The 26,396-nt window shown below is 42.2% G+C and overlaps 1 protein-coding gene across 4 annotated transcripts in view; it reads left to right on the top strand.

Moving 5' to 3' along the window:
* FBXL20 (F-box and leucine rich repeat protein 20) overlaps window positions 1-26,396 on the top strand; it is a gene marked incomplete at both ends in the record, with an annotated part of 102,115 nt that overhangs the window by 38,049 nt on the left and 37,670 nt on the right. For all 4 annotated transcript variants that reach the window (XM_080712525.1, XM_080712524.1, XM_080712523.1 and 1 more), the window contains 4 exons: window positions 3,827-3,888; window positions 11,132-11,186; window positions 19,732-19,806; window positions 24,021-24,115. In XM_080712525.1, coding sequence (XP_080568651.1) covers window positions 3,827-3,888; window positions 11,132-11,186; window positions 19,732-19,806; window positions 24,021-24,115 — 287 coding nt within the window. The remainder of the gene's footprint in view (window positions 1-3,826; window positions 3,889-11,131; window positions 11,187-19,731; window positions 19,807-24,020; window positions 24,116-26,396) is intronic.

Below are 26,396 nucleotides of genomic sequence, written 5' to 3'. Positions count from 1 at the left end.
TTAAGAGATTGGATTTAGATAAAATAATAAAAGTTATATTGTCGTGCGCAGTGACGACTCTTACACGATCTTCCTCAAGCAGTTTTATTACCCCAGGTTCTTGTACAGTTACCATTCCTCTTTAACGCTCTCTCAACGCCCTCTCAGGTAAAAACAACATCAATCTTCTATCCTCTCCCTCATCACTCCACCAACCCTCTTCCGTGGCACTCTACGTCTCTGCTGCAGCACACACCGGTCACAGTGGTGGCTTTGTGAACATGTCCGTCCCAGCTCGGAGCCCAGAGCAGTCCGCCAAGAAACTGCTCTTCCTGTCCACCAACCCTCTTCGCTCTTTCTCCTTCCTTCTCCTTCTCCTCCTCCCCCCCCCCCCCCCCGCTAGGGCATGCGCGCTTTTTAACCTTCTCCTGGGCGGGCAGGTGGTAGCACGAGGCGTTGCGTCGCTAATTATCCGTAAGGCGCCTGATAGGGCTCACTGCGCAGGCTCAGGGCACCGCCAGCCTCGTGAGCCTCGTGACTTGGCTGCAAGCCCAGGCGCCATCTTGAGTCCACGCTGGCAACAAGCCTGGGTGCCACCTCGGTCCTGCCGAGTGGGCCCCAACATATCTCCCTTTTTGTTTTATTAAAATAAGGCTCGGGATCGTGCCTGTCTTAGGTTGCCGACCCTCAAGGACCATTCTTACCCGTCATTGGGAGAACAATAGCATGATTGTTTCCCTGTCTTAGGTTGAAAGGTCCCGGGGACGATCTTACCCGTCACTGACTACCGATCCAGCATACTGAGCCATACATGGGGAGATAAGCCAGCTTCTAGGGCTGCCAGAGCTTGCACCAATATGCGCTGTTGTTGCAGTGCGCGTTGTCGAGTTCGCCTGATATATCCAACCATGAAACATCATGCTACCACCAGCAAGAATGCCCAGAACGCCATGCCACCCCAGTCTTTTAAAAAACCCAATGTTCCATGTATTAAGTCCATTCATTGTTGTACTGCGGCGACTTCCACGCGGGTAGAATTAATTGCAGCGATGGATGCTCATAGCTCAATCATGGTGTGTTCAAATTCACGGCTCCAAGTTCCTAGAAGCGTCTTGCTTAATTGACGAAACAAATTGCCTGCATGGGAGAAATTCTGATACTGCACATACGTTATACATATAGTCCAGATAATTGAGCTTGCTGAGCCATTCCAGCAGCCACATGTGAGGATAGAGCATTCATAGTGGCTGCAATAACTGCCACGGCCACAGAGGCCACAATTACAGCAATAAGAGCAGAAATTCCAAAGTCTCCAAGGGTGCATAGAAGCATAGCAGAAAGTCAGAAAACAGGTATCAATAAAACAACCTAAACTATCATTAACCAAGGTAAAGGAAGAGGGAAAGTAGAAATAATTCCCCAAAGATCTTAAAGAAAACAACTCATCTCTACGGTACCGAGCAGCAGTTTACAACTCTTACGTTAGGAACTAATCTTCTGACCTATCCTTTACACATTAGGCGCCTTTTCCAACTAACCTCAGGTGTCTTCCATCTATGGTGGCGGATTAGGAGAGGGAGTCGAATCAGGACCAGCCCGATTCTCTAACTTGCTTACACTAAAAAATATCCTCCTTAATGGAGCCCCCTTTGATCGGGGAAAATATCCTCCTTAATGGAGCCCCCTTTGATCGGGGAAATAACTTGCTTACACTAAAAAATATCCTCCTTAATGGAGCCTCCTCCTCCCTTTTCGGAGTCAAAGGAGTACTTACCAGCCGGCTGCCCGGGACTGCCGAGGTTCTGATCAAAGCGAAGTTCCCCGTACGGGCCACCATTTGTCGCGCGCAGTGACGACTCTTACACGATCTTCCTCAAGCAGTTTTATTACCCCAGGTTCTTGTACAGTTACCATTCCTCTTTAACGCTCTCTCAACGCCCTCTCAGGTAAAAACAACATCAATCTTCTATCCTCTCCCTCATCACTCCACCAACCCTCTTCCGTGGCACTCTACGTCTCTGCTGCAGCACACACCGGTCACAGTGGTGGCTTTGTGAACATGTCCGTCCCAGCTCGGAGCCCAGAGCAGTCCGCCAAGAAACTGCTCTTCCTGTCCACCAACCCTCTTCGCTCTTTCTCCTTCCTTCTCCTTCTCCTCCTCCCCCCCCCCCCCCCCCGCTAGGGCATGCGCGCTTTTTAACCTTCTCCTGGGCGGGCAGGTGGTAGCACGAGGCGTTGCGTCGCTAATTATCCGTAAGGCGCCTGATAGGGCTCACTGCGCAGGCTCAGGGCACCGCCAGCCTCGTGAGCCTCGTGACTTGGCTGCAAGCCCAGGCGCCATCTTGAGTCCACGCTGGCAACAAGCCTGGGTGCCACCTCGGTCCTGCCGAGTGGGCCCCAACATTATATTCTTTGCTTTTGTGAAACATTTGGGATGTGTGAGTGTGTATGTGTGGTGGTGTTGGGGACTGAACTCAAGGGTATTCTACTTCTGAACTTCTGAGCCTCAACCCAGGCCAATTTCAATTTTTATTTTGAAAACAGTGTCTAGCTACATTGTTGAGAGTCTTACTAAGTTGCTGAGGCTGACTTTGAACCTATGATCTTCTTGTCTCGGCCTCCCAAGTACTGGCATTACAAGCATACACCACCAGAAATAGAAATAAATGTTTAGTAGAAAACATTAAATGTTACTGTATGTCCCCCTTTAAGGTTATTTTCTTAGATCCATTGCTGTGTCACTTCGAGGATAAAATGTTCTGGTTATGGCCAGGCATGGTGGCACATGCTTGTAATCTCGGTATTTGGGAGGCTGAGATAGGATTTCAGGTTCAAAACCAGCCTCAGTTACTTAGTGAGGCCATCTACAACTTAGACCCTGTTTAAAAAATAATAATTTAAAAATAGGGCTGAGGGTATAGCTTGGAGGTAGAGCGCCCCTGGGTTCCATCCCCAGTACCACAAAACAAAAACAAAAAACACTCCAGCTGGGTATGATGATATACATTTGTAATCACAGTGCTTGGGAGACTGAGACAGGAGGATCTGGAGCAAAGCTCAGCAACCTAGTGAGACACTCTTTCACATACTGCTTGTAATCCCAGTGCTGGGGAGGCTGAGACAAGAAGATTGCACAAGTTTGAAGACTCAGCTACTTAGACTTTCAGCAGCTTGGTGAGACCCTGTTTCCAAATAAATTATAAAATAGGGCTGGGTATGTAGCCTGAAAGTAGAAAGCCCTTGGGTTCCACACAACCCCCCCCCTCAGTACCACCAAAAAAAGAAAGAAAGAAAGGAAAGAAAGAAAGAAAGAAAGAAAGAAAGAAAGAAAGAAAGAAAGAAAGGAAGAAAGAAAGAAAGAAAATTGGGCTGAGGGTGTAGCTTGGAAGTTGAATGCTTCTGAGTTCAATCCCCAGTGCCACCAAAAAAAAAAAAAAAAAAGTGTCTGGCATCTAATATTCTTCTATTACAGTTCTTTATCTCAAGAGATGTGAACTAGCCAGGTATGCTGATGCACGCTTGTAATTCCAGCATCTGGGAGGCTGAGACTGGAAGATCAAGGTTTGCGGACAGCCTCAGCAACTTAGTGAACTCTGTTTCAAAATAAAGAATAAAAAAAAGGGCAGGGTGTGTATCTTGGAGGTCGAATGCCCCTGAGTTTCTTCCCCAGACCTGCAAAAAGACTTTTTTGGCCTCAGACATTTTTAAATCCAAAGCATCTCTGAAATAGGCTTATAATATCCATTATACTTTTTTGTTTTACCTCTCTTCTAAGAGAATTGCCTCTTAACAGTTGAGTTGAATATAAAAAAAAGTTAACATTTGACACATGGTTTTGTCTTTGCAGATGTTCTCAAACAGTGATGAAGCTGTAATCAATAAAAAACTTCCCAAAGAACTCCTGTTACGGTAAGTCTGAATGCTAATTTTATGGGGGATATTTTTTGTTTTAGTTTTGTTATATATCGTATTGTGTATTTAAAATTTTTTAGACTTCTCTTTTATTTTTTGTTTTCATAGTGGTATGGAGTATTAAACACAGAGCCTCACACGTGTTAGGCTTGAGAATTTTTTTTGTGTGTGTGTGGCATTGGAGGTGGAACCCAGGGGCTTTCTACCTCCAGGCTATACTCCCAGACCTATTTTATACTTTATTTGGAAACAGGGTCTCTCTAAGTTCCTGAGAGCCTCACTCTAGCTGAGGCTGACTTCCAACTAGTGTGATCCTCCTGTCTTAGTCTACCAAGCTCTGGGATTACAAGCGTACCCCACCACGCCTGGCTGAGAAATTTTTTTTTTAATTATTTATGTTAATCCAGGCATGCCAGTACTTGGGAGGCTGAAGCAGAAGAATTGCAGATTCAAGAACAGCCTCAGCAACTTAGTGAGGCTCTCATTAACCTAGCAAGACCTTGTTTCAAACTAAAAATAAAATAGGCTGGAGGTATAGCTCAGAGATAGAATGCCCCTGGGTTCAATCCCTAGCGCCACAAAAAAGAAAAAAAAATTGGGGGGAGGTTATGTTTTTTGTTTTTGCGGGTCTGTGGATGGAACCCAGGGGCATCTACCTCTGAGCTATACCCCCTGCCCTATTTTTTATTCTTTATTTTGAACTTTTTTTTTTTTTTTTTTTTTTTTTTTTGGTGGTGATACTGGGGTTCCTGGAAGCCCTTCTACCTCCGGGCCACACTCCCAGACCTATTTTTTAATTTTTGGAAACAGGGTCTCTTAAGCCAGCACAGCTGGCTCTGAACCAGCGCGATCCTCCTGTCTCAGCCTCCCAAGCGCGGGGATTACAAGCATGTGCCACCACGCCCAGCTTTATTCTTTATTTTGAAACAGGGCCTCACTAAGTAGCTGAGGCTGGCCACGAACCGCGATCCTTCAGTTTCAACCTCCCCAAATACAGGGATTACAAGTGTGCACCACCACGCCCGGCTCAATATTTATTTTATACTACAGTAGTTTACATAAAACTCATGAAATTTAGAGAAATTACTTGATGCTTTGGTAACTGGCCCTACCCTGTTATGGTTTACATTTGATGTTTTATTACCTCTAGAGTTTATTTTTACTGGGAAACCAAAATTCTATATTATGGACTACAAGATTCCTCTTGAAGTGACAGGGGAATAACATGATATGATATATGATATGATATGATATGATATGATTGATAGGCGGTGTTATTTATGGTGCTGGAGATTGAATCCAAGGCCTTAAGCAATGTAGGCAAGTGCTCTACCACCTCTACTACTGAACTACATCCCCATCCCTGGGTGTGTGTGTGTGTGTGTGTGTGTACACGTACTGAAGATTGAACTCAGAGGCATTCTACTTCTGAGTTACACCCCCATCCCTGTGCCCTATTTTTTCATTCTGAAACAGGGTCTCACTAATTTGCAGAATATCTCATTAAGTAACTGAGGTTGGCCATGAACTTGCAATCCTCCTGTCTCAGCCTCCTAAGTACTGGGATGTACCACCATGCCTAGCCAGCTTCAGCAGTCTAGCAAGGCCCTCAACTTAGTGAGACCCTTTTTCAAAATAAATAAAATAGTGATGCAGGTATAGCTCAGAGGCAGTATATACACCTGGCTTCAATCCCTAGTACCCACATACAAGGAAAAAAAAAAAGTTTTTTGAATGACTACATGAAATTCACACCCTTATAAAATCTGAATGTTTTCTCCCCCTTTTCAGGTTCAGACATCTGGTCTTCCTTGGAGAAGCCACAGTCTGTAGACATCACTACGAATTCTCTAAAGACACATATTTTCATTTTATTATTTTACTATAATTGTTCTTTCAGCTTTTATTCAGGGACTTTCCGCCCCTTGGTGCTTTGCTGAGATTTTAGAATATAAATTAGTTATATTTACTCACCACAGTTTCCCTAGCTTAACTCTTTTGGTTCATTTATCAGTATTAATCATTCCATTACTTACACCTCTTTATGGTTAGAACAAATCAAAATATATCAAATCTAATAGAGGAAGTAAACTGTAAAAAAGCACAAATGCAATTACTATTACTAGTGTTTTTTTTATATCATGAAACTATTTCAGTCAAAAGTACCTTCTGAATTTTGGTGTTGTGGCACATGCCTCTAAACTCAGTATTTGGCAGGCTGATATGGGAGGATCACAATTTCAAGGATAGCCTCAGTAATTAAGCAAGAATCTTAATAAAATAAAAAATAAAAAGGGCTGGGGTTGTAGTTTGGAGGTAGAATGCTCCTGGGTTCAATCCCCAGTACACTCCCCAACAAAAAAGCACCTTCTGTATCAAAATTGAAAATATTTAAAATAGCATAGTAGCTGGACATAGGCCATCATGTCCAGCTACTATGCTATTTTTAATCCCAGTACTTGGGCGGCTGAGACAGGAGGATTACAGGTTCATGGCCAGCATCAGCAGCTTGTGAGGCCCTCTGCAACTTAGTAAGACCCTGTTTCAAAAAAATAGGGCTGGGAGAGTAGCTCAGAGGTAGAATGCACCCAGGTTTCATCTCCAGTACCACAAATTAAAATAGCATGGTATTGGTATATAACATATGGGCCAGTAGAATAGAATAGAGAACTCAGGGCCAGCCGTAGTGGCACATGCCTAGGCTGAGACAGAAGGATCACAACTTGGAGGTCAGCTTCAAAAACTTAATGAGACCCTGTTTAAAAAAAAAAAAAAAAAAAGCTGGGTGATGTGGTGCATGCTTGTAGTACCAGCATTTGGGAGGCTAAGACAGGAGGATCACAGTTCACAGACAGCCTCAGCTACTTAGGCCCTCTGCAACTTAGTGAGACCCTGTTTAAAAATAAAGAATACAAAAGAGGACTGGGGGCTAAGTCAGAGGTAAAATGCCCCTAGGTTTCATCCCCAGTACTGCAAAAAAAAAAAAAAATTTTTTTTTAATAAAATAAGAAATAGAGCTGAGCGTGGTGGCTCACGCTTGTAATCCCTGCGCTTGGGAGGCGGAGATGGGAGGATCGTGCAGATGGAGGATCGTCTCGCTGGCTTAAGAGACCCTGTTTCCAAATAAAAAAAATATAAAAATAGGTCTGGGAGTGTAGCCCGGAGGTAGAAGGGCTTCCAGGAACCCCAGTACCACCAGAAGAAGAAGAAGAGGAGGAGGAGGGGGAGTGGGAAGGGGAGGAGGGAAGGAGGGAGGAAGGAAGGAAGGAATAGAGCCAGGCCTGGTGGCACACACTTAAAATCCCAGCATTTGAGAGGCTGAGACAGGAAGATCACAGTTTGCAGATAGCCTCAGCTACCTAGTGAGGTCTTCTGCAACTCATTGAGACCCTGTTTCAAAATAAAGAATAAAAAAATAGGGCTGGGAATATCACTTGGAGGTAGAATGCCCCTGGGTTCCATCCCTAGTACCACAAAATAAAATAAAAAAATAAAATAGGACTGAGGTGTAGCTTAGAGATAGACACCCTTGGGTACAGTCCCCCCAGTACCAAAAAGAAAGAAAGGCCAGGGGTGGTAGCATACCACTTGTAAACCCACTACTTGGGAGACTGAGATAGGAGGATCGCAGATTTGTGGCTAGCCTTGGCTACTTAGTGAGGCCCTCTGCATCTTAGTGAGACCCTGTTTCAAAATAAAGTATAAAAAAAATAGGGCTGTGGATATAGCTGTGAGGTTGAATACATCTGGTTTAAACCCCAGTAGTGTGATAAATAAACAAATAAGTAAAAATAGAGAAGCCAGGCATGATGGCACATGTTTGTAATCTCAGTACTTGGGAGGCTAGGTCAGAAGGGTCCCAGGTTCAAATACAGCCTTAGCAAATAGTAAGACTCTCATCAACCAAGTGAGATCCTATTTGAAAATAAAAATAAAATAGTCTGCAGATGTAGCTCTGAGGTAGAATACCTCTGGGTTCAAACCCCAGTACTACCAAAAAAAAAAAAAAAAGAATAAAGAGTTCAGAAATAAGTCATCATATACTTGGTGAGATTATTTTTTTCTTTTTCTTTTTCTTTTTCTTTTTCTTTTTCTTTTTTTTTTTTTTTTTTTTTTTTTTTTTGGTACTGAGGATGGAACCCAGAGGCATTCTCCCTTGGAGTTACACCCCTAACCCTATTTTTTATTCTTTATTTTGAAACAGGGTCTCGCTGAGTTGCAAAGAGCCCCACTAAGTAGCTGAGGCTGTCTTCGAGCTGCAGTCCTCCGGTCTCAGCCTCCCAAATGCTGGGTTTACGAGCATGCGCCACCACACCCGGATGAGATTTTTTTAAACAAAGCTTTTTTATTTTTATTTATTTATTTATTTATTTATTTTGGCAGTACTGGGGATGGAACCAGGAGCATTCTACGTCTGAGTGACACCCCCAGCCCTGTTTTTTTATTCTTTATTTTAAAACACCCCAGCTTTCAAAGCTATTAAGACCATTTAGTTGGGAACACATGAGTAGTGATAGGAAAACCAAATATCCACATCCAAAAGGATGAGTTGGGCTGAAGATAGCGCTCAGTGGTGGAGTATCTGCTTTCCATACTCAGAACCCTGGGTTCAGTCTCCACCATCACAGTAAGTAAGTAAGTAAGAAAGAAATGTTGGACCACGTTATACCATATACAAAAATCAACTCAAAATGGATCAAGAGGGCTGGGCATGGTGGCGCACGCTTGTAATCCCCGCGTTTGGGAGGCAGAAACAGGAGGATCACGCAGGCTGGCTTAAGAGACCCTGTTTCCAAATAAAAAAGTATAAAAAGAGGTCTGGGAGTGTAGCCCAGAGGTAGAAGGGTTTCCAGAAACCCCAGTACCACCAAAAAAAAAAAAAAAGATCAAGAAGCCAGATGTCGTGGCTCACACTTGTGATCCCAGCATTCGGGAGGCTAAGACCGGAGGATTGCGGTTTGCGGACAGCCTCAGCTATTTAGTGAGGCCCTTTGCTACTCAGTGAGACCCTGTTTTAAAATAAAGAATAAGCCGGGTGTGGTGGTGCACGCTTGTAATCCCCGCGCTTGGGAGATGGAGACAAGAGGATCACGCAGGTTCGAAGCCAACCGTGCTGGCTTAAGAGTCCCTGTTTCCAAATAAAAGTATAAAAATTGGTCTGGGAGTGTAGCCCGGAGGTAGAAGGGCTTCCAGGAACCCCAGTACCACCAAAAAGAAAAAAAAAAAAGAATAAAAAATAGGGGAGGGGTTATAATTTGGAGGTTGAATGCCCCTGGGTTCCATCCCCAGACCCACAATAAATAAAATAAATAAATAAATAACAATGGATCAAGACCTAAACATAGGTGCAGTGGTGCCCACCTGTAATACCAGTACTTGGGAGGCTGAGACAGGAGACTTGAAGGTTCAAGCCAGCCTCAGCAACTTAGCAAGGCTCTCTGCATCTTAGTGAGACCCTGTTTCAAAATAAAAAATAGGGCTAGGGGTAGATATAACTTGGAGGTAGAGAAACAAAACAAAGAGCTAAAATAAAAGTTCTTAGGAGAAAACTATATGGTTAAAACTTTTATTTCATTGGGCTTAGCAATGATTTATTTGATATGATATCTGAAGTTCAGAAATCAAAGAAGCCACGCATGGTGGCACACACCTGTAATCTTATTACTGGGGAGACTGAGACAGGAGGATGCAGGTTGGAGGACAGCTTCAACAAGTAGTGAGACTCTCATCAACCTAGTGACACCTTGTTTCAAAATAAGCAGAGAAGGCTGGCAGTGTAGCTTGGAAGTAGAATGCCCCTGGATTGAGTCCCCAGTTCCACCCAAAAAAGAAAAAGAAAGAAAAAAGCCTCAAAAAAATAAAGACGCCAGGCATGGTACCATACCCCTGTAATCTCAGTATCTGGGGGACTGAGGACGATCACAGATTTGGGGCAAGCCTCAGCAACTTACTGAGAACCTGTTTGAAAAATAAATAAGCTGAGCATTGTAGCATACACCTACGATCCCAGTACTTGGGAGGTTGAGGCAGGAGGATGGCAGGATACAGGACAGTCTCAGCAAGTAATTAGACTCGTTAGCCTCTTGAGACCCTGTTTCAAAATAAAAATAAAATAGGACTGGGGGTGTAGCTGGGAGGTAGAATGCCCCTGGTTTCAAACTCCAGTACCTTACACACACACACACACACACACACACACACACACACACACACACACACTAAATGTATGAATGAGTGATGGAAGGATGAATGGATAGATGGATGGATGGATGGATCTGGGGGTATAGCTACAAGGTAGAATGCCCATGGGTTCAGTCTTCTGCACCAAAAAAGAAAAAAGTTGTGCTCATGGTTCACACTTGTAATCCCAGCTGCTCAGGAGGCCGAAACAGGAGAATCACAAGTTCAAGGCCAGCCTGAACAAAATTTACCTACTAGCCAGGCGAGGTGGTACATGCCTGTAATCCCAACATTTGGAAGGCTGAGATAGGAGGATCTCAGCAGACAGCCTCATTTACTTAGTGAGGCCCTTTGCAACTCAGACCCTGTTTCAAAATATAAAGAATAAAATAGGGCTGGGTTGTAGCTCAGAGGCAGAATACCTCTGGGTTCAATCCCCAGTACCACTATATGTATGTGTGTGTATACATATACATATATATATATAGTATACATATATATACACATATATATATATACATATATATATAGACACACACACACAAGCATGCACCATCATGCTTGGTTTGATAGCCTGTAACTTGTGAACAACAAAATTTGTTCTTTTAAACTAATACTAGCTGGGCGTGGTGGTGCACGCTTATAATCCCAGCATTTGGGAGGCTGAGACAGGAGGATCCTAGTTCACAGTGAGCTAGGGGTGTGGTTCAGAGGTAGAATGCCCTTGGATTCCATCCCTAGTACTGCAAAAAAATTTATAAAAAAAAAAATTTATACTCCCCACCCTGTATTTTCTAACATTCCAGATGTCTGTATCTTACCTTGATGTACGTTATTAAACTTGTACAACACTTATAGGTACATTATGAAGAAAAAGATTTCTTTCTCTCAGTAACTTTTATGTGAGCAGTTTTATTTTTGTAAATTGTTCAAGATTTTTATTTATTTGAAATAAATTGGGTTTGGGTGTATGTGTGTATATATGGTCAATTATATGTAGGCTAAAATCAAGAGAAAGTACTTTATTACACAATGAAAATTTGTTTTTCTCTCTTTTTAGGATTTTTTCTTTTCTGGATGTTGTTACCTTATGTCGCTGTGCTCAGGTCTCGAGGGTAAGAATGATTGACACAGATACAGGGTGCCTCTTCCTAACCCTGAGGGTGACAGTCTCTGTAGTAACCTAACCATTTATTTTAGGCACTACTTGTATGTTGTTATGTTTTAACCGATGTTGTTTCACCCATAGTATACACATTCCATATAATTCTATAATGGGATCCTAATATATATACACTCTCAACGTTTTGTAACTTATTTGCATAATAAAACAGGAACATTTTGTTTTTGCAATACTGAGGATGGAACCCAGGGGCATTCTACCTCCAAGGTACACTCAGCTCTATTTTTTTATTTTTCTTTCTTCTTTCTTTCTTTCTCTCTTTCTTTCTTTTATTCATTCATTTTGCGGTACTGGGGATGGATCCCAAGGGCATTCTACTTCCAAAGTACACCCCCAGCCCTATTTTTTATTCTTTATTTGGAAACCAGGTCTCACTGAGTTGCAAAGGGCCTCACTAAGTACCTGGGCCTGTCCGTGAACCACAGAACCACAAACCTCTTGTTCCCGAATTCTGGGATTACAGCGTGTGCCACCACTCCGGCTATTCTTTTTTTTTTTTTTTTAGGTCTGGGGATGGAACCCAGGGGCATTCAACGTCCAAGCAGCCCCTGCACTATTTTTTATTCTTTATTTTGAAAAAGGATCTCACTAAGTTGTGGTGGGCCTCACTAAGTAGCTGAAGCTATCAGCCCCTATTTTTTGTTCTTTATTTTGAAACAGGGTCTCACTGAGTTGCAGAGGGCCTCAATAAGTAGCTGAGGCTGCCCGTGAACTTCAATTCTCCTGTCTCAGCCTCCCAAATGCTGAGATTACAAGCATGCACCACCATGCTGGGCTAACAGGGAACCTTTTCAATGAAAAAGCACTGAACATGCAAATTAAAAGGCTAGATTTGCCAGGCACGCATGCTTGTAATCCCAGCATTTGGGAGGCTGAGACAGTAAGATGTGGGTTCATGGATGGCCTCAGCTACTACTTAGTGAGGCCCTTTGCAACTCAGTGAGACACTGTTTCAAAATAAAGACTAGAAAACAGGGCTGGGAGTGTAGCTCAGAGGAAGAATGCCCCTGAGTTCCACCCCCAGTACTGAAAAATAAATAAGTAAATAAATACATAAATAAATAAGTAAATGGCTAGACTTTAGTCAGGTTTGGTGGCACACATTTGTAATTCCTGTACTTGGGAGGCTGAGACAAGAGGATTGCAAGTTCATGGGCAGCCTTAGCTACTTAGTGAGGCCCTCTTGCAACTTAGGCTCTCCACAACTTAGAGAAACCCTATTTCAAAATAAGAAGTAAAAAATAGGACTGGGGGTATAGCTCAGAGGTAGAATGCCCCTTTGTTTAATTCCCGACACCACACACCTACACACACACACACACACACACACACACACACACACAAGCTTGGTTTGACTTAAAATTGTAATGAAATCATGTTTTACTGTTTTCCTAGTTCATTTGATACATACATACATAGACACATATATATCACACATATACATATTAAAAGCTCTTTAGTGTCTTATATACTGGTGTTCTTTTCTTGAAGGATGACAGGAATAAAAAAAAAAAGTTACAGAGAAAATCAGACTCCTGAAGTCAGTTTCTACATTGCATTTAGTTTTTCAATTTTGTCAGCTAATGTTGCTGTGAGAAAATAGCCAACTATTCCAATCTTATTGGCTTCATTAATATAAAGGATATAATCTCTGTTGTGTAAAAATTGCTTTATGAACCATTGTTAATCACTTTTATAATGCATATATGTAATCATTAACTTAATGAAATAAATATACAGAGCCGAGCATGGTGGCACATACTAGTAATCCCAGTACTTGGGAGTCTGAGACAAGTGGAAGATCCCACAGGTTCGAAGCCAGCCTCAGCTACTTAGTGAGGCTCTCAGCAACTTAGACCCTGTTTCCAAATAAAATATAAAATAGGTCTGGGGGTATAGCCTGGAGGTAGGAGGACACTGGGTTCTGTCCAAGTACCACAAAATAAAAGAATATACATACAGTTGTTATCATTTTATTGTGTATGTGTATGGTATTGAGAATTGAACCCAGAGGCATTCTAACTCTGAGCTACATCTCCAGAGCGATTTTCTTATTTGGCAACAGGATCTCACTAGGTTCCTGAGAACCTCACCAAATTGCCTAGGCTGTCCTTGAACCTGTGATCCTCCAGTCTCAGCCTCCCAAGTACTAGGATTACAAGAGTGCACCACATGCCCGTCTAATTCCCAAATTTTTATAATTCAGACACCAGCTTTTTTTTTTTTTTTTTTTTGTATTGGGGATTGACCTTAGGGGCATTCTACCTTTGAGCTACATCTCCAGCCTCATTCATTCAGGCATTCATTCATTCATGATACTGAGAATGGAACTCAGGAGTATTCTACCTCTGAGCTACACCACAGGCTTGTGTGTGTGGGTGTACCGGAGATGGAACCCAGGGGCTTTTACTGCCGGGCTATACTCCTAAACCCATTTTATATTTTATTTGGAAACAGGGTCTCACTAAGTTGCTGAGAGCCTCACTAAGTAGCAGAGGCTGGCTTCAAACCTGTGGGATCCTCCTGTCTCAGCCTCCAAAGCACGGGAATTACAAGCGTGCACCACCACGCCCGGCTTAAACAGGATCTTACTCAGTTGCTGAAAGCTTTGCTAAGTTCCTGAGACTGGCCTCAAACCTGCAATCCTCCTGTCTCAGCCTCCCAAGTACTGGGATTACAGGCATGCATCACCACACCCTCTTAAGACACCAGCTTTGGGTGTGTTATTTAACATATTTATGAGTACCTATTATGTAATGGTACATCTGTGTTACCTTCAAAGCATCAACATAACTAGTGCTTCGCTGGGCATGGTGGCACATGTCTATCATCCTAGTACTTGGGAGGTTGAGACAGGAGGATAGCAGGTTTGAGGCCAGCCTCAGCAACTTAGGAAGTCCCTTTAATTTAGTGAGACTCTGTTTTTAAAAAAAATAAGGGTCAGGGTGTAGCTCAGAGGTAGAATGTCCCTGGGTTTAATCCTCAGTACCAATAAGTAGAAAAATAAATTAATTAAATTGAATAACTGAAGCAGGAGGATCGCAGGTTCAAAGACTACCTCAGCAACCTAGCAAGATCCTGTATCAAAACAAAAATGAAAAGGGCTGGAGTGTAGCCAGCGGTAGAATGCCCCAAGGTTCAATCCCTAGTACTATTTAAAAAACAATTTTTTTTTTTTAGAGCTGGGTGTGGTGGCGCACGCTTGTAATCCCCATGCTTGGGAGGCTGAGACAGGAGGATCGAACAGATTCAAAGCCAGCCTCAGCTACTGAGTGAGGCTCTCAGCAACTTAGTGAGACCCTGTTTCCAAATAAAGTATAAAATAGGTCTGGGAGTGTAGCCCAGAGGTAGAAAGCCCCTGGGTTCCATCCACAGTACCACCAAAAAAAAAAAAATTTTTTTTTTTTTTTTTTTTTTGTGGGTCTTGGAATGGAACCCAGGGGCATTTGACCTCCGAGCAAACCCCTGCCCAGTTTTTTATTCTTTATTTTGAAACAGGGTCTCACTAAGTTGTGGAGGGCTTCACTAAGTAGCTGAGGTTGTCTGCAAACCATGATCCTCCAGTCTCAGCCTCCCAAATGCTGGGATTACAAGGGTGCGCCACCACCCCTGGTTTAATTTTTTTTAAAAAATAGCTACCACTTAATAAAACCTTAAAGTGGGGATGTGGTGACATGCTTGTAATCCGAGTACTTGGGAGGCTGAGACAGGAAGATTGCAGGTTCACAGACACCCTCAGGTACTTAGTGTGGCCCTCTGAAACTTTGTGAGACCTTGTCTCAAAATAAAAAATAAAATCTGGGCATGGTGGCACATGCATGTAATCCCAATACTTTGGTGGATGAGACTGGAGGATCACAGGTTTGAGGCCAGTCCTGTTTAAAAAACAAAGAATAAAATAGGGATAGAGGGATATAGCTCACAAGTAGAATGCCCGTGATTCAACTCCCAGTTCAACAATAAATAAAGAATAAAATAGGACTGAGAATGTAGCTCAGAGGTAGAATGAATGCCCCTGGTTCCATCCCCAGTACCACCAAAAAACAAACAAACAAAAAAAAACCTTAATGTAGAAAATTCTTCTTGTCTATCCTCTTAATTTCTATATCCCAAAAGCTACGCTTTATGTGTCAGCCATCTTCGGAAACAAAAAGTAGGGTATTTTTTTCCCCCCCTTCGGTACTGGGGATGGAACCAGGGGCATTCTACCTCCAAGCTACACCCCCAATTTTTTATTATTTATTTTGAAATAAGGTCTCACTAAGTTGCAGAGGGCCTCACTGAGTAGCTGAGGCTGGCTATGAATCTGCTATCCTTCTGTCTCACCTCCCAAGTTCTGGGGACTACAAGTGTGCATCACCATGCCCAGGGCTCTTTTTATGAATTTTTGTGTGTGTGTGTGGTACTGGGGGTGGAACCCAGAGGCTTTCTACCTCCGGGCTATACTCCCAGACCTATTTTTGGAAACAAGGTTTCACTAAGTTACTGAGAGCCTCACTAAGTAGCTGAGACTGGCTTCGAACCTGTGTGATCCTCCTGTCTCTGCCTCCCAAGTGCGGGGATTACAAGCGTGCCACCACGCCCGGCTGTTTTTTTGACATTTTTATCTCCAATAGTTGTGTGACCTCTTCATACATGGCCATTCTATTTGTAAATGAGTTAATTTTACTTTGTGTCTTCATATGATATTGAGATCATAATTCAGAAACAAAATACCCAAACTTGTTTAGTTGCAGAGTCTTTCCCAAGGCATGTTCACTTAAATAAGTTTTAGTTAAGGAAGATGTGCCATTGCATGCATTTCATCCTAATATTTGGGAGGCTAAGACAGAACGGTTGCAAGTTCAAAGCCTTAGCAACTTAACAAGGCTCTTAGTAACCTAGGGAGACCCTGTTTTAAAACAAAAAATAAAATGGGCTGGGGGGTGTAGCTCAGAAGTAGAATGTCCCTGGGTAACAGAAAAAATAGTTTAAATTATTGTGGTTTTTTTGCAGGGTGTGTGTGTGTGTGTTTTACTGGAAATAGAATCCAAGGGAGTTCTACCTCTGAACTATGCTAACAACCCTATTTTTTGTTTTGTTTTATGGTGCTAGGGATGGAACCGACGACGTTCTACCTCCAAGCTATACTCAAGCCCTATTCCATTCTATTTATTTATTTATTGGAACTGGGAATCCCAGTGGCACTCTGCCTCCAAGCTGCACCCAGCCCTATTTTATTTTTATTTTGAAATGAGATCTCACTAGGTTGATGAGAGTCTTACTATTTACTGTCTTTGAACCTGAGGTTCTCTTGTCTCAGCCTCCAAAGTACTGGTATTAAAGCATGTGCTGTCACACCCAGCTTATTTTTTTTATTTTGAAACAGGGCCTCACTAAGTTGCTGAGGCCGGCCTCAAACCTACAGTCTTCCTGTCTCAGTCTCTCAAATACTGGAATTACAGGCATTTGCCACCAGACCAGACCAGGCCAGCCTGCCTACCTTCCTCCCTCCCTGCCTGCCTCTGTCTTGCTTGCTTTCTAGCATTCTTCCTTTCTCTGTGTGTGTGTGTGTGTGTGTGTGTGTGTGTGTGTGTGTGTGTGTGTGTGTGTGTTTTACTGGGGTTCCTGGAAGCCCTTATACCTCTGGGCTATACTCCCAGACCTATTTTATACTTTTTTATTTTTGGAAACAGGGTCTCTTAAGCCAGCATAGCTGGCTTCAAACCAGCACAATCCTCCTGTCTCCGCCTCCCAAGCTCGGGGATTACAAGCATGTACCACCACGCCCGGCTTTTTTTGAAAACAGTCTTGCTAAATTGTTGAGAGCCTGGCTAAGTTACTAAGGTTGGTTTTAAACCTGAGATCCTCCTGTATCAGCAGCATCCCAAGTACTGGAATTACAGGCATTTACCACCATTCCTGGCTTCTTCTTCTTTTTTTTTTTTTTTTTTTTTTTTTTTTTTGGTACTAGGGATTGAACCAATACTGGGCATGGTACTGGGCACTGTACCTCCAGGCTATACCCCTAGCCCAGTTTTATTTCTTATTTGGAAACAGGGATCTCACTAGGTTGCTGATAGCCTCATTAAATTGCCGAAGCTGACTTCTGTCTCAGCTTCCCAAGTCCTGGGCTTACCAGCCTATGTCATGAGGCCCAGCTCCTCCTCCTCCTTAATATGTATTAACTTTTTTTTTTTTTTTTTTTTTTTGCAGTACTGGGGATGAAACTCAGGGACATTCTACCTCCAAGTTATACCCCCAGCCCTATTTTTTATTCTTTATTTTGAAACAGGGTCTCACTGAGTTGCAAAGGGCCTCACTAAGTAGCTGAGGCTGTCCACAAACTGTGATCCTCCTGTCTCAGCCTCCTAAGTATTGGGATAACAAGCATGTGCCACCACGCCTGGCTAATATGTATTAACTTTAAGGAAAGGATGGCACAATACCAATTTTCATTAAATCTGGAAAATTGGTACATTAGTGATTATTCTTGTTTTCTTTCTTTTTTTCTTTCTTTCTTTCCTTTTTTTTTTTTTTTTTTTTTTTGATACTAGGAATAGAACCCAGGGGCACTTTACATCAGAGCTGCACCGCTGGCCCTATTTTATTTTTTATTTTCAATAAATTGATGAGAGTTTCACTACTTGCTGAGGCTGACTTTGAGCCTCCAATTTACACCCCAGCCCCATTTTTATTCTTTATTTTGAAACAGGGTCTCACTGAGTTGCACTAAGTAACTGAGCTGTCTGTGACCCACGTTCCTCCTGTCTCAGCCCCTCTGAATGTTGGATTACAAGCATGTGCCTCCACGCTCAGCCAATCCCAATTGTTAAAAAGCTTAGAACTTTCTAGCTTCCCTTTAGCTTGTTGAAAGATGTATGACCCTGGGCGTGGTGGCGCACGCTTATAATCCCCGCGCTTGGGAGGCTGAAACAGGAGGATTGCACTGGTTTGAAGCCAGCCTCTCTGGCTTAAGAGACCCTGTTTCCAAATTTAAAAAAATATAAAATAGGTCTGGGAGTGTAGCCCGGAAGTAGAAGGGTTTGCAGGAACCGCAGTACCACACACACACACAAAAAAAAAAAAAAAGATGTATGACAAAGCTTTCGCAGATTTATTTATTTATGTATTTTGTGATACTGGGAATGAGAATCCAGGGGCATTCTACCTCTGAGCCCTCAGCCCTGTTTTATTCCTTTATTTTGAAATAGGATCTCACTAAATTGCAGAGGGCCTCACTAAATTGCTGGGATTACAAGCATGTGCCAACATGCCCAGCCACAGATAATAAAATTACCACTGAGCCAGGCATGATGGCACATGCTTTTAATCCTAGGACTTGGGGGGCTGAGACTGGAGGATCTCAAGTTCAGGAGCAGCCTCAGCCAATTAGTGAGGCTCAATCTAGTGAGACCCTGTTTCCAAATAAATAAAATCAGCCTTAGCAACTTTGTGAGGCTTTCAGCAACTCAATGAGACCCTGTTTTTTTTTTTTTTTTTTTTTAATGGTCTGGGGTATTGCATGGAGATAGAAGGCCCCTGAGTTTAATCTCCCAGTACCACAAAAAGAAAGGAGGGAAGGAAGTGTGTCTGTGGATATAGCTCAGAGGTAGAATGCCTCTGGATTCAATTCCCAGTACCACAAAAATGTAATTAATTAGAGTAAATTACCACTGAATCAAGTTGGAGGGAATTATGATCAATTGGAAAAACAAAGCCGGACCTGGTGGCGCACGGTTATGATCCCAGCATTTGGGAGGCTGAGACAAAAAGATCCAGGTTCTCGAACAGCCTTAGCTACTTAGGCCCTTTGCAACTCATTGAGACCCTGTTTCAAAATGAAGTATAAAAAATGGGGCTGGGGGTGTCACTCGGAGGTAGAATACCCCTGGGTTCCATCCCCAGTACCACACACAAAAAAAAGAAAAAAACATACCCAAGCTAGCAAATTGGTGATGAGGAAAACATTAATTACAGAGAAATAATACGTAAAAATGATGATGTAAGCTTTAAGTTCCAAATCACCATGTAAGAGTTCTAAATTTGACCAGACGATACTGTGGATAGTAGATCTGTGTTGAACAGTGCAGTATTCATAGTACTGTCCCATGCCTTGGGTTTTACCTTCATCATCTTCCCAGTTTAGGGATAAAGCAGACTTGATTTTCATCACTGAAATACTGTCTTATTTTAGGATTAGTAATTGGAATGTTGAAAGTTGGAGACACCTTCTGTGTATAATGTTTATTACAACCTGTCCTTTTCCCAACTCATATAAGAGCTTTTGTGGCTACTAGTTTCTGTACCTATTTATTTATGAAATAATCTATTTGGAGAATAAAGCATAGATCAGGATTTAGGAGATAGTGGTAGGTCCTGAGGAATTTGGGGGTTTATTTCAGTTAGTAGTTGGTTGAATTGTGAATTTTAATATTGCTTTTTATTCTCATCAGTTCATCTTTTTCTCATCATTCCATTCTCTTCTCTTCAAATAGGCCTGGAATGTTCTGGCTCTGGATGGCAGTAACTGGCAGCGAATTGACCTGTTTGATTTCCAGAGGGATATTGAGGTATAATTATGTGGTGTGTGGCCTAATTTCTCTTGTTATTAATTACAGATTAGCCCTAACCATATAAATCTTACTTTTTCTGAGAAAATATTATTTTCAGTACATCTGATCTTTTTAAGAGCCTCCAGGTTCCTGAGTTTCTTCAGATTTTAAAAATAAATGGATTATTTTCACTGAAATACACTGAATTTTTAGAATAATTTTAGTCTTGAAATGAGGCAGCTGGGCGTGGTGGCGCACGCTTGTAATCCCAGCATTTGGGAGGCTGAAACCGGAGGATCGCGGTTTGCGAACAGCCTCAGCTACTTAGTGAGGCCCTGTGCAACTTAGTGAGACCCTGTTTCAAATTAAAAAGAATAAAAAATAGGGCAGGGGGTGTAGCTCGGAGGTTGAGTGCCCTTGGGTTCCATCCCCAGACCCACAATAAAAAAGAAAGAAAGAAAGCCGGGCATGGTGGTGCACGCTTGTAATCTCTGCGCTTGGGAGGCTGAGACAGGAGGATCTCGCAGGTTTCCTTGCTGGCTTAAGAGACCCTGTTTCCAAATAAAATATTAAAAAATAGGTCTGGGAGTGTAGCCCGGAGGTAGAAGGGTTCCATCCCCAGTACCACCACAAAAAAAAAAAGGCTAAAATTTTTTTGTTTTCCATTGGAAATATGAACCTGTGTTTTGTGTTGTGTTTTTTCTTTTTCCTTTTTGATACTGGGAAATTAAACCCAGGGGCATTCTACCTCTGAGGTACACCTCCAACCCTATTTTATTTTTATATTGAAACAGGGTCTTGATAGGTTGATGGGAATCTCACTGCTTGCTGAGGCTGTCCTCAAACCTACAATCCTCCTGTCTCAGCCTGCCAGGTACCGGGATTACAGACATGTGACACCACGCCTGGCTTTTTTTTTTTTTTTTTTTTTTGATATAGAGTCTCACTAAGTTTCCAGGCTGTCCTCATATTTGCAGTCTTCCTGGCTAAGCCTCCTGTATAGCTGGGATTGCACCATGTGTGACCACTCGCAGCAACACACACACACACACACACACACACACACGTATATATACATGTATATATATGTATACATGTGTATATATATGTGTGTGTGTGTGTATTCTTTTGAACGTGTGATGAGGATTACCTCTGCACTACACCCACCAGCCTGCTTACCCCCACCCCCACCCCCATCCCCATGTTTAAACTAAGTCTGAAATGATGAGGCTGATCTTCTTATTTTTTTATTTATTTATTTTTTTTTTGTGGTACTGGGGTTCCTGGAAGCCTTTCTACCTCCAGGCTACACTCCCAGACCTATTTTTACATTTTTATTTGGAAACAGGGTCTCCTAAGCCAGCACCCACGGCTGGCTTCGAACCTGCGTGATCCTCCTGTCTCAGCCTCCCAAGCGCGGGGATTACAAGCGTGCGCCACCACGCCCGGCGATGAGGCTGATCTTGAACCTGGGATTCTCTTGTCTCAGCCTTCCAAATACTGGGATTACAAGCACATGTCACCATGCCTAGCTTCTAGCTTGCAACATATATTCCTGAGATGTGCATTTTGATTCTTGGGGAAAGACAGAAATAGTTTTTATGGAGACTGAATAAAATCAGTCTTTTTTTTTTTTTTTTTGAAACTGGGGATAGAACCCAGGGGCATTCTACCTCCAAGCTATACCACCAGTCCTATTTTTTTTTTTTTTTTGAAACAAGGTTTCACTAAGTTGCAGAGGGCCTCACTAAATAGATGAGGCTGGCTGCTAGCTAACTGTGATCCTCATGTTTCAGCCTCCTAAGTACTGGAATTACCAGCATGTGCCACCATGCTTGGCCGAAGTAATTTATTGAATCCTTTTTTGCTAGAGACAGTTGTTTTTCATACTTTTCCCACTACCATTTGGTCTCCTAGTACAACCTAGTCAGTCAGTATTTATTTACTTACTTTGCAGTCCTGAGGATTGAACCCAGAGGCATTGTAACTCTGAGCTACATCCCCAGCCCTATATTTATTCTTTTTTTTTTTTTTTTCTCGGTACTGGGGATAGAATCCAGGGCCATTCTACCTCTGAGATACACCCCCCAGCCTTATTTTTTATTCTTTATTTTGAAACAGGGACTCACTGAGCTGCAGAGCCTCACTAAGTAGCTGAGTCTGTCCATGAATCGCGATCCTCCTGTCTCAGCCTCCCGAATGCTGATTTTGAAACAGGGTCTCACTAAATTACAGAAGGCTTCATTAAGTAGCTGAGGCTGGCTGCAAACCTCCTGTCTCAGCCTCCAAGTACTGGGATTAAAGCTTGTGCCATCATACTCAGCCCAACCTAGTCTTTATTTATTTGTTTGTTTATTTATTTATTTATTTTGCAGTACATAGGATGGAACCCAAAGGGCATTTTACCTCCGAGCTACACCTCCAGCCCTATTTTAAATTCCTTATTTTGAAACAGGGTCTCTGGATAATTTTCATAATTATCTGATCTGTGTGGATGCAAATGTTTGCTCAAGGAGACAAGTACCTGTAATCCCAGTAATTTGAGAGGATGAGGCAGGAGGGTTGCAACTTTAAGGCCAGCCTAGGCAATTTAGCAAGATCCTGTCTCAAAATTAAAAAAAAAATAAAGAGCTAGGAATATAGCCCAGTGACAGCACCACTGGGTTTAATTCTCACTACTGAGAAAATAAGTTTAAGGCAACATAATAAAATTCACAGAATTGTTCAGCAAACTGTTAAATGTTCATTGAATCCCTAGTGTTTGGAGAATACTATAGTAAATACTTCGGAGAGGATACAAAAATAAATGTCATTTTTTGTCCTTCAGTGTTCATAGTTTAGCCCGGTTGGGCAGAATACATAACATTCATAGAGTAACATAAGAGAACTAGAGAGCACTAATCCTCAGATACAGACTATCTTACACATGGAAGACTAAATAAGAATATAGAGTTTGGGCCTGTTTCAAATAAGAAGGATTAATCAAGAAAGTTTTCTCAGAATAATTTGAAATATTTATTTATTTATTTACTTACGGGTCTGGGGATGGAACCCAGGATCATTTGACCTTTGAGCTACACCCCCTGCCCTATTTTTTATTCTTTAATTTCAAACAGGGTCTCACTGAATTGTGAAGGGCCTCACTAAGTAGCTGAGGCTGTCCATAAACCACAATCCTCTGGTCTCAGCCTCCCGAATGCTGGGATTATAAGTGTGCGCCACCACGTCTGACTTTTTTTCTGGTTTTTTTTTTTTTTTTGTGTGTGTGTGGGGGGGGGTACTGGGGTTCCTGGAAGCCCTTCTATATCTGGGCTACACTCCCAGACCTTTTTTTTTTTTTTTTTTTAAACAGGGTCTCTTAATCCAGCGCGGCTGGCTTCGAACCTGCGCGATCCTCCTGTCTCTGCTTCCCAAGCACAGGGATTACAAGCGTCCGCCACCACGACCGGCTGACTTTATTTCTGTTTTTAAATTGTTAAAAATGAGAGCCAGAAGTGGTGGCACACATTTGTAATCCCAATACTTGGGAGGCTGAGACAAGAGGATCACAGGATTGTGGCCGGCCTTAGCAATTTAGTGAGGCTATCTGCAACTTAGTGAGACCTTGTTTCAAAATAAAAGAATAAAATAGGGCTAAAGAAATAGCTCGAGCTGGGTGTGGTGGCACACGCTTGTAATCCCAGTATTTGGGAGGCTGAAACAGGAGGATCACGGAAGATTGAAGCCAGCCTTAACTACTTAGACCCTGTTTCTGGATAAAATATAAAAAAATAGGTCTGAAAGTATAGCCCAGAGATAGTCCCTGGGTTTCATCCCCAGTACCACAAATAAGTAAATAAATAAACAAACAAACAAACACATAAATAAAGATAACTTGAAGGTAGAATGCCACCGTGTCCCATCCCCAGTTCCACACACAAAAAAATTGGTTAAAAATTAGGTTGTAGCTGGGCGTGGTGGCACATGCTTGTAATCCCAGCATTTGGGAGGCTGAGACAGGAGGGTCGCGCACGTTTGAAACCACCTCATCTCCTTAGTGAGGCCCTTTGCAACTCAGTGAGACCCCGTTTCAAAATAAAGAATAAAAAATAGGATTGGGGGTGTTGCTTGGAGGTAGAATGCCCCTGGGTTCCATCCCCAGTACTGCAAAAAAAAAAAAAAAAATTTAGGATGTATTGTTTTCGAAAGCAGTGGTGTAGGTTATCTTTTTGTTTAACTGTCTCTTTTTACAGGGCCGAGTAGTGGAGAATATTTCAAAACGATGTGGGGGCTTTTTACGAAAGCTAAGTCTTCGTGGGTGTCTTGGAGTAGGAGACAATGCATTAAGGTAAAAACATAACTGTTTAAAAAAATAACTGTTGATTAATCTTTTTGATTGAAATAAAAAATAAACCAAGTGGAAACAGTTTCTCTGCCAGGTGTGGTGGCACTTGCTTGTAATCCCCACACTTAGGAAGCTGAGACAGGAGGATCACAGTTTCAAAGCCAGCCTCAGCTACTTAGTGAGGTTCTCAGCAACTTAGTGAGACCCAGTTTCTAAATAAAACATAAAACAGGTCTGAGAGTATAGCCCAGAGGTAGGAAGCCTCTGGGTTCCACCCCCAGTACCACAAATAAAATAAAATAAATTAATTAATTAATTAATAATAATAGCCCCATCTTGGCTGGGACTGTTGGAGCGTGCCTATGATCCCAGTACTTGGAAGGCTGAGACAGGAAGATCATAGGTTTGAGGCCAGCCTCAGCAGTTTAACAAGAGACAAAATAAAAAATAAAAAGGGCTGGGGGGTATAGCTCAGAGGTAGAATGCCTTTGGGTTCAATTCCAAGTTCAAAAAAAGAAATGTACCATTGTAACCAGAAAAAGCCAAAGTAGTTTTTAAATTCCTGAGCAATTTAAAATGCAAACCGAGCTGGACATTATGGCTCAGGCTTGTAATCCCAGTACTTGGGAGGCTGAGACAGGAGTGAGGCCCTCCACAACTTAGTGAAACTGTTTCAAAATAAAGAATAAAAAGTAGGGCTGGAAGTGTAGCTCAGAGGTGGAATGCCCTTGGGTTCAATCCCCAGTATGGGAGGGATATATATATATATATGTAAAAATGCATAATATTTCTATATTTAATATATGAATATATTTAGTATATTTATTATATTCTATATACTCATATATTTAAAATAGATGTTATATATGAAATATAACTTTTTTTAATATTATTTTTACAAATTCTGAGTGAATCACTTTTCTTCTCCACCTATGGCGCCTCAAAATTGTTCAGCTGGGTTCCAGAGAATGAGTTTGAGAAAACCTTTTGTGCAGGAAACCCAGCTTCCTGGTTCTGATGGTAAAGATTCGTTGTCTGGCTGAGCTTCTTGGCCCATCCTTGTACTTGGGAGGCTGAGGCAGGAGGATCACAGATTCGTAGCCAGCCTCCGCTACTTAGGTGAAGCCCTGTTTCAAAATAAAGGAAAAAAAAATAGGGTTGGGGGTGTAGCTTGGAGGTAGAATGCCTTTGGGTTTCATCCCCAGTTCCTCAAAAAAAAAAAAAAAAAAAAAAGCAAAACGTATATTTATTATTGTCTATAACAAAAAAGTATCTGAAGCCGGGTGTGGTGGTGCCCACTTGTAATCCCAGCCTTTGGGAGGTGGATACCAGAGGTTCGCAAACAGCCTCAACTACTTAGCGAGGGCCTTCACAACTCAGTGAGACCCTGTTTCAAAAAGTAAATAGACTAAAAAATAGGACCAGGGGTGTAGCTCGGATTGGAAGGCTGAGCCTTGATAAAGTTCTTAGAAATTGAGTGAAACTTTATTTATTTTTGCAGTACCAGGGGCATTCTGTCCCCGAGCTACACCCCCCAGCCCAATTTTTTAGTCTTTATTTATTTGTTTGTTTGTTTGTTTGTTTTGTGGTACTGGGGACCGAACCAAGAGGCTTTCTACCTCTGGGCTATACTCCCAGCCCTATTTTTTATATTTTATTTGGAAACAGGGTCTCACTAAGTTGCTGAGAGCCTCACTAAGTAGCTGAGGCTGGCTTCGAGCCTGTGCGATCCTCCTGTCTCAGCCTCCCAAGCACGGGGATTACAAGCATGCGCCACCAAGCCCGGCTTTTAGTCTTTATTTTGAAACAGGGTCTCACTGAGTTGCAAAGGGCCTCACTAAGTAGCTGAGGCTATCCACAAATCACAATCCTCCTGTCTCAGCCTCCCAAATGTTGGGATTACAAGCGTGTGCCACCAACCCCGGCTGAAACTTTGCTTCTAAATAAAAAATAAACTAGGACAAGTGTGTAGTTTTTAGTTAGAATGCCTGTGTCTGTGAATCCCATATTAGGGAGGCATAGACAGGAGGATCACAAGTTGGAGGCAAGCCTCAGCAACTTAATGAGACACTATTTCAAAATAAATAGGGCTGGGGATGTAGCTTGGAGGTAGAATGCTCCTGGGGTCAATCCCTATTATCAAAAAGATTTAAAAAAACAATAAAAAAGAAAATAGGGCTGGAGATGTAGCTCAGAAATAGAACTCATCTGGGTTCGGTCCTCAGTAGCGCACATGTGCACGGAAAGAAAAATAAAAAGATCAGATAGTAGGAAGTATGGTTTA

This window comes from Muscardinus avellanarius, assembly GCF_963383645.1.
Source record: "Muscardinus avellanarius genome assembly, chromosome: 16".
Taxonomy (NCBI): Eukaryota; Metazoa; Chordata; class Mammalia; order Rodentia; family Gliridae; genus Muscardinus; species Muscardinus avellanarius.
This window is presented reverse-complemented; position numbering and strand designations above follow the sequence as displayed.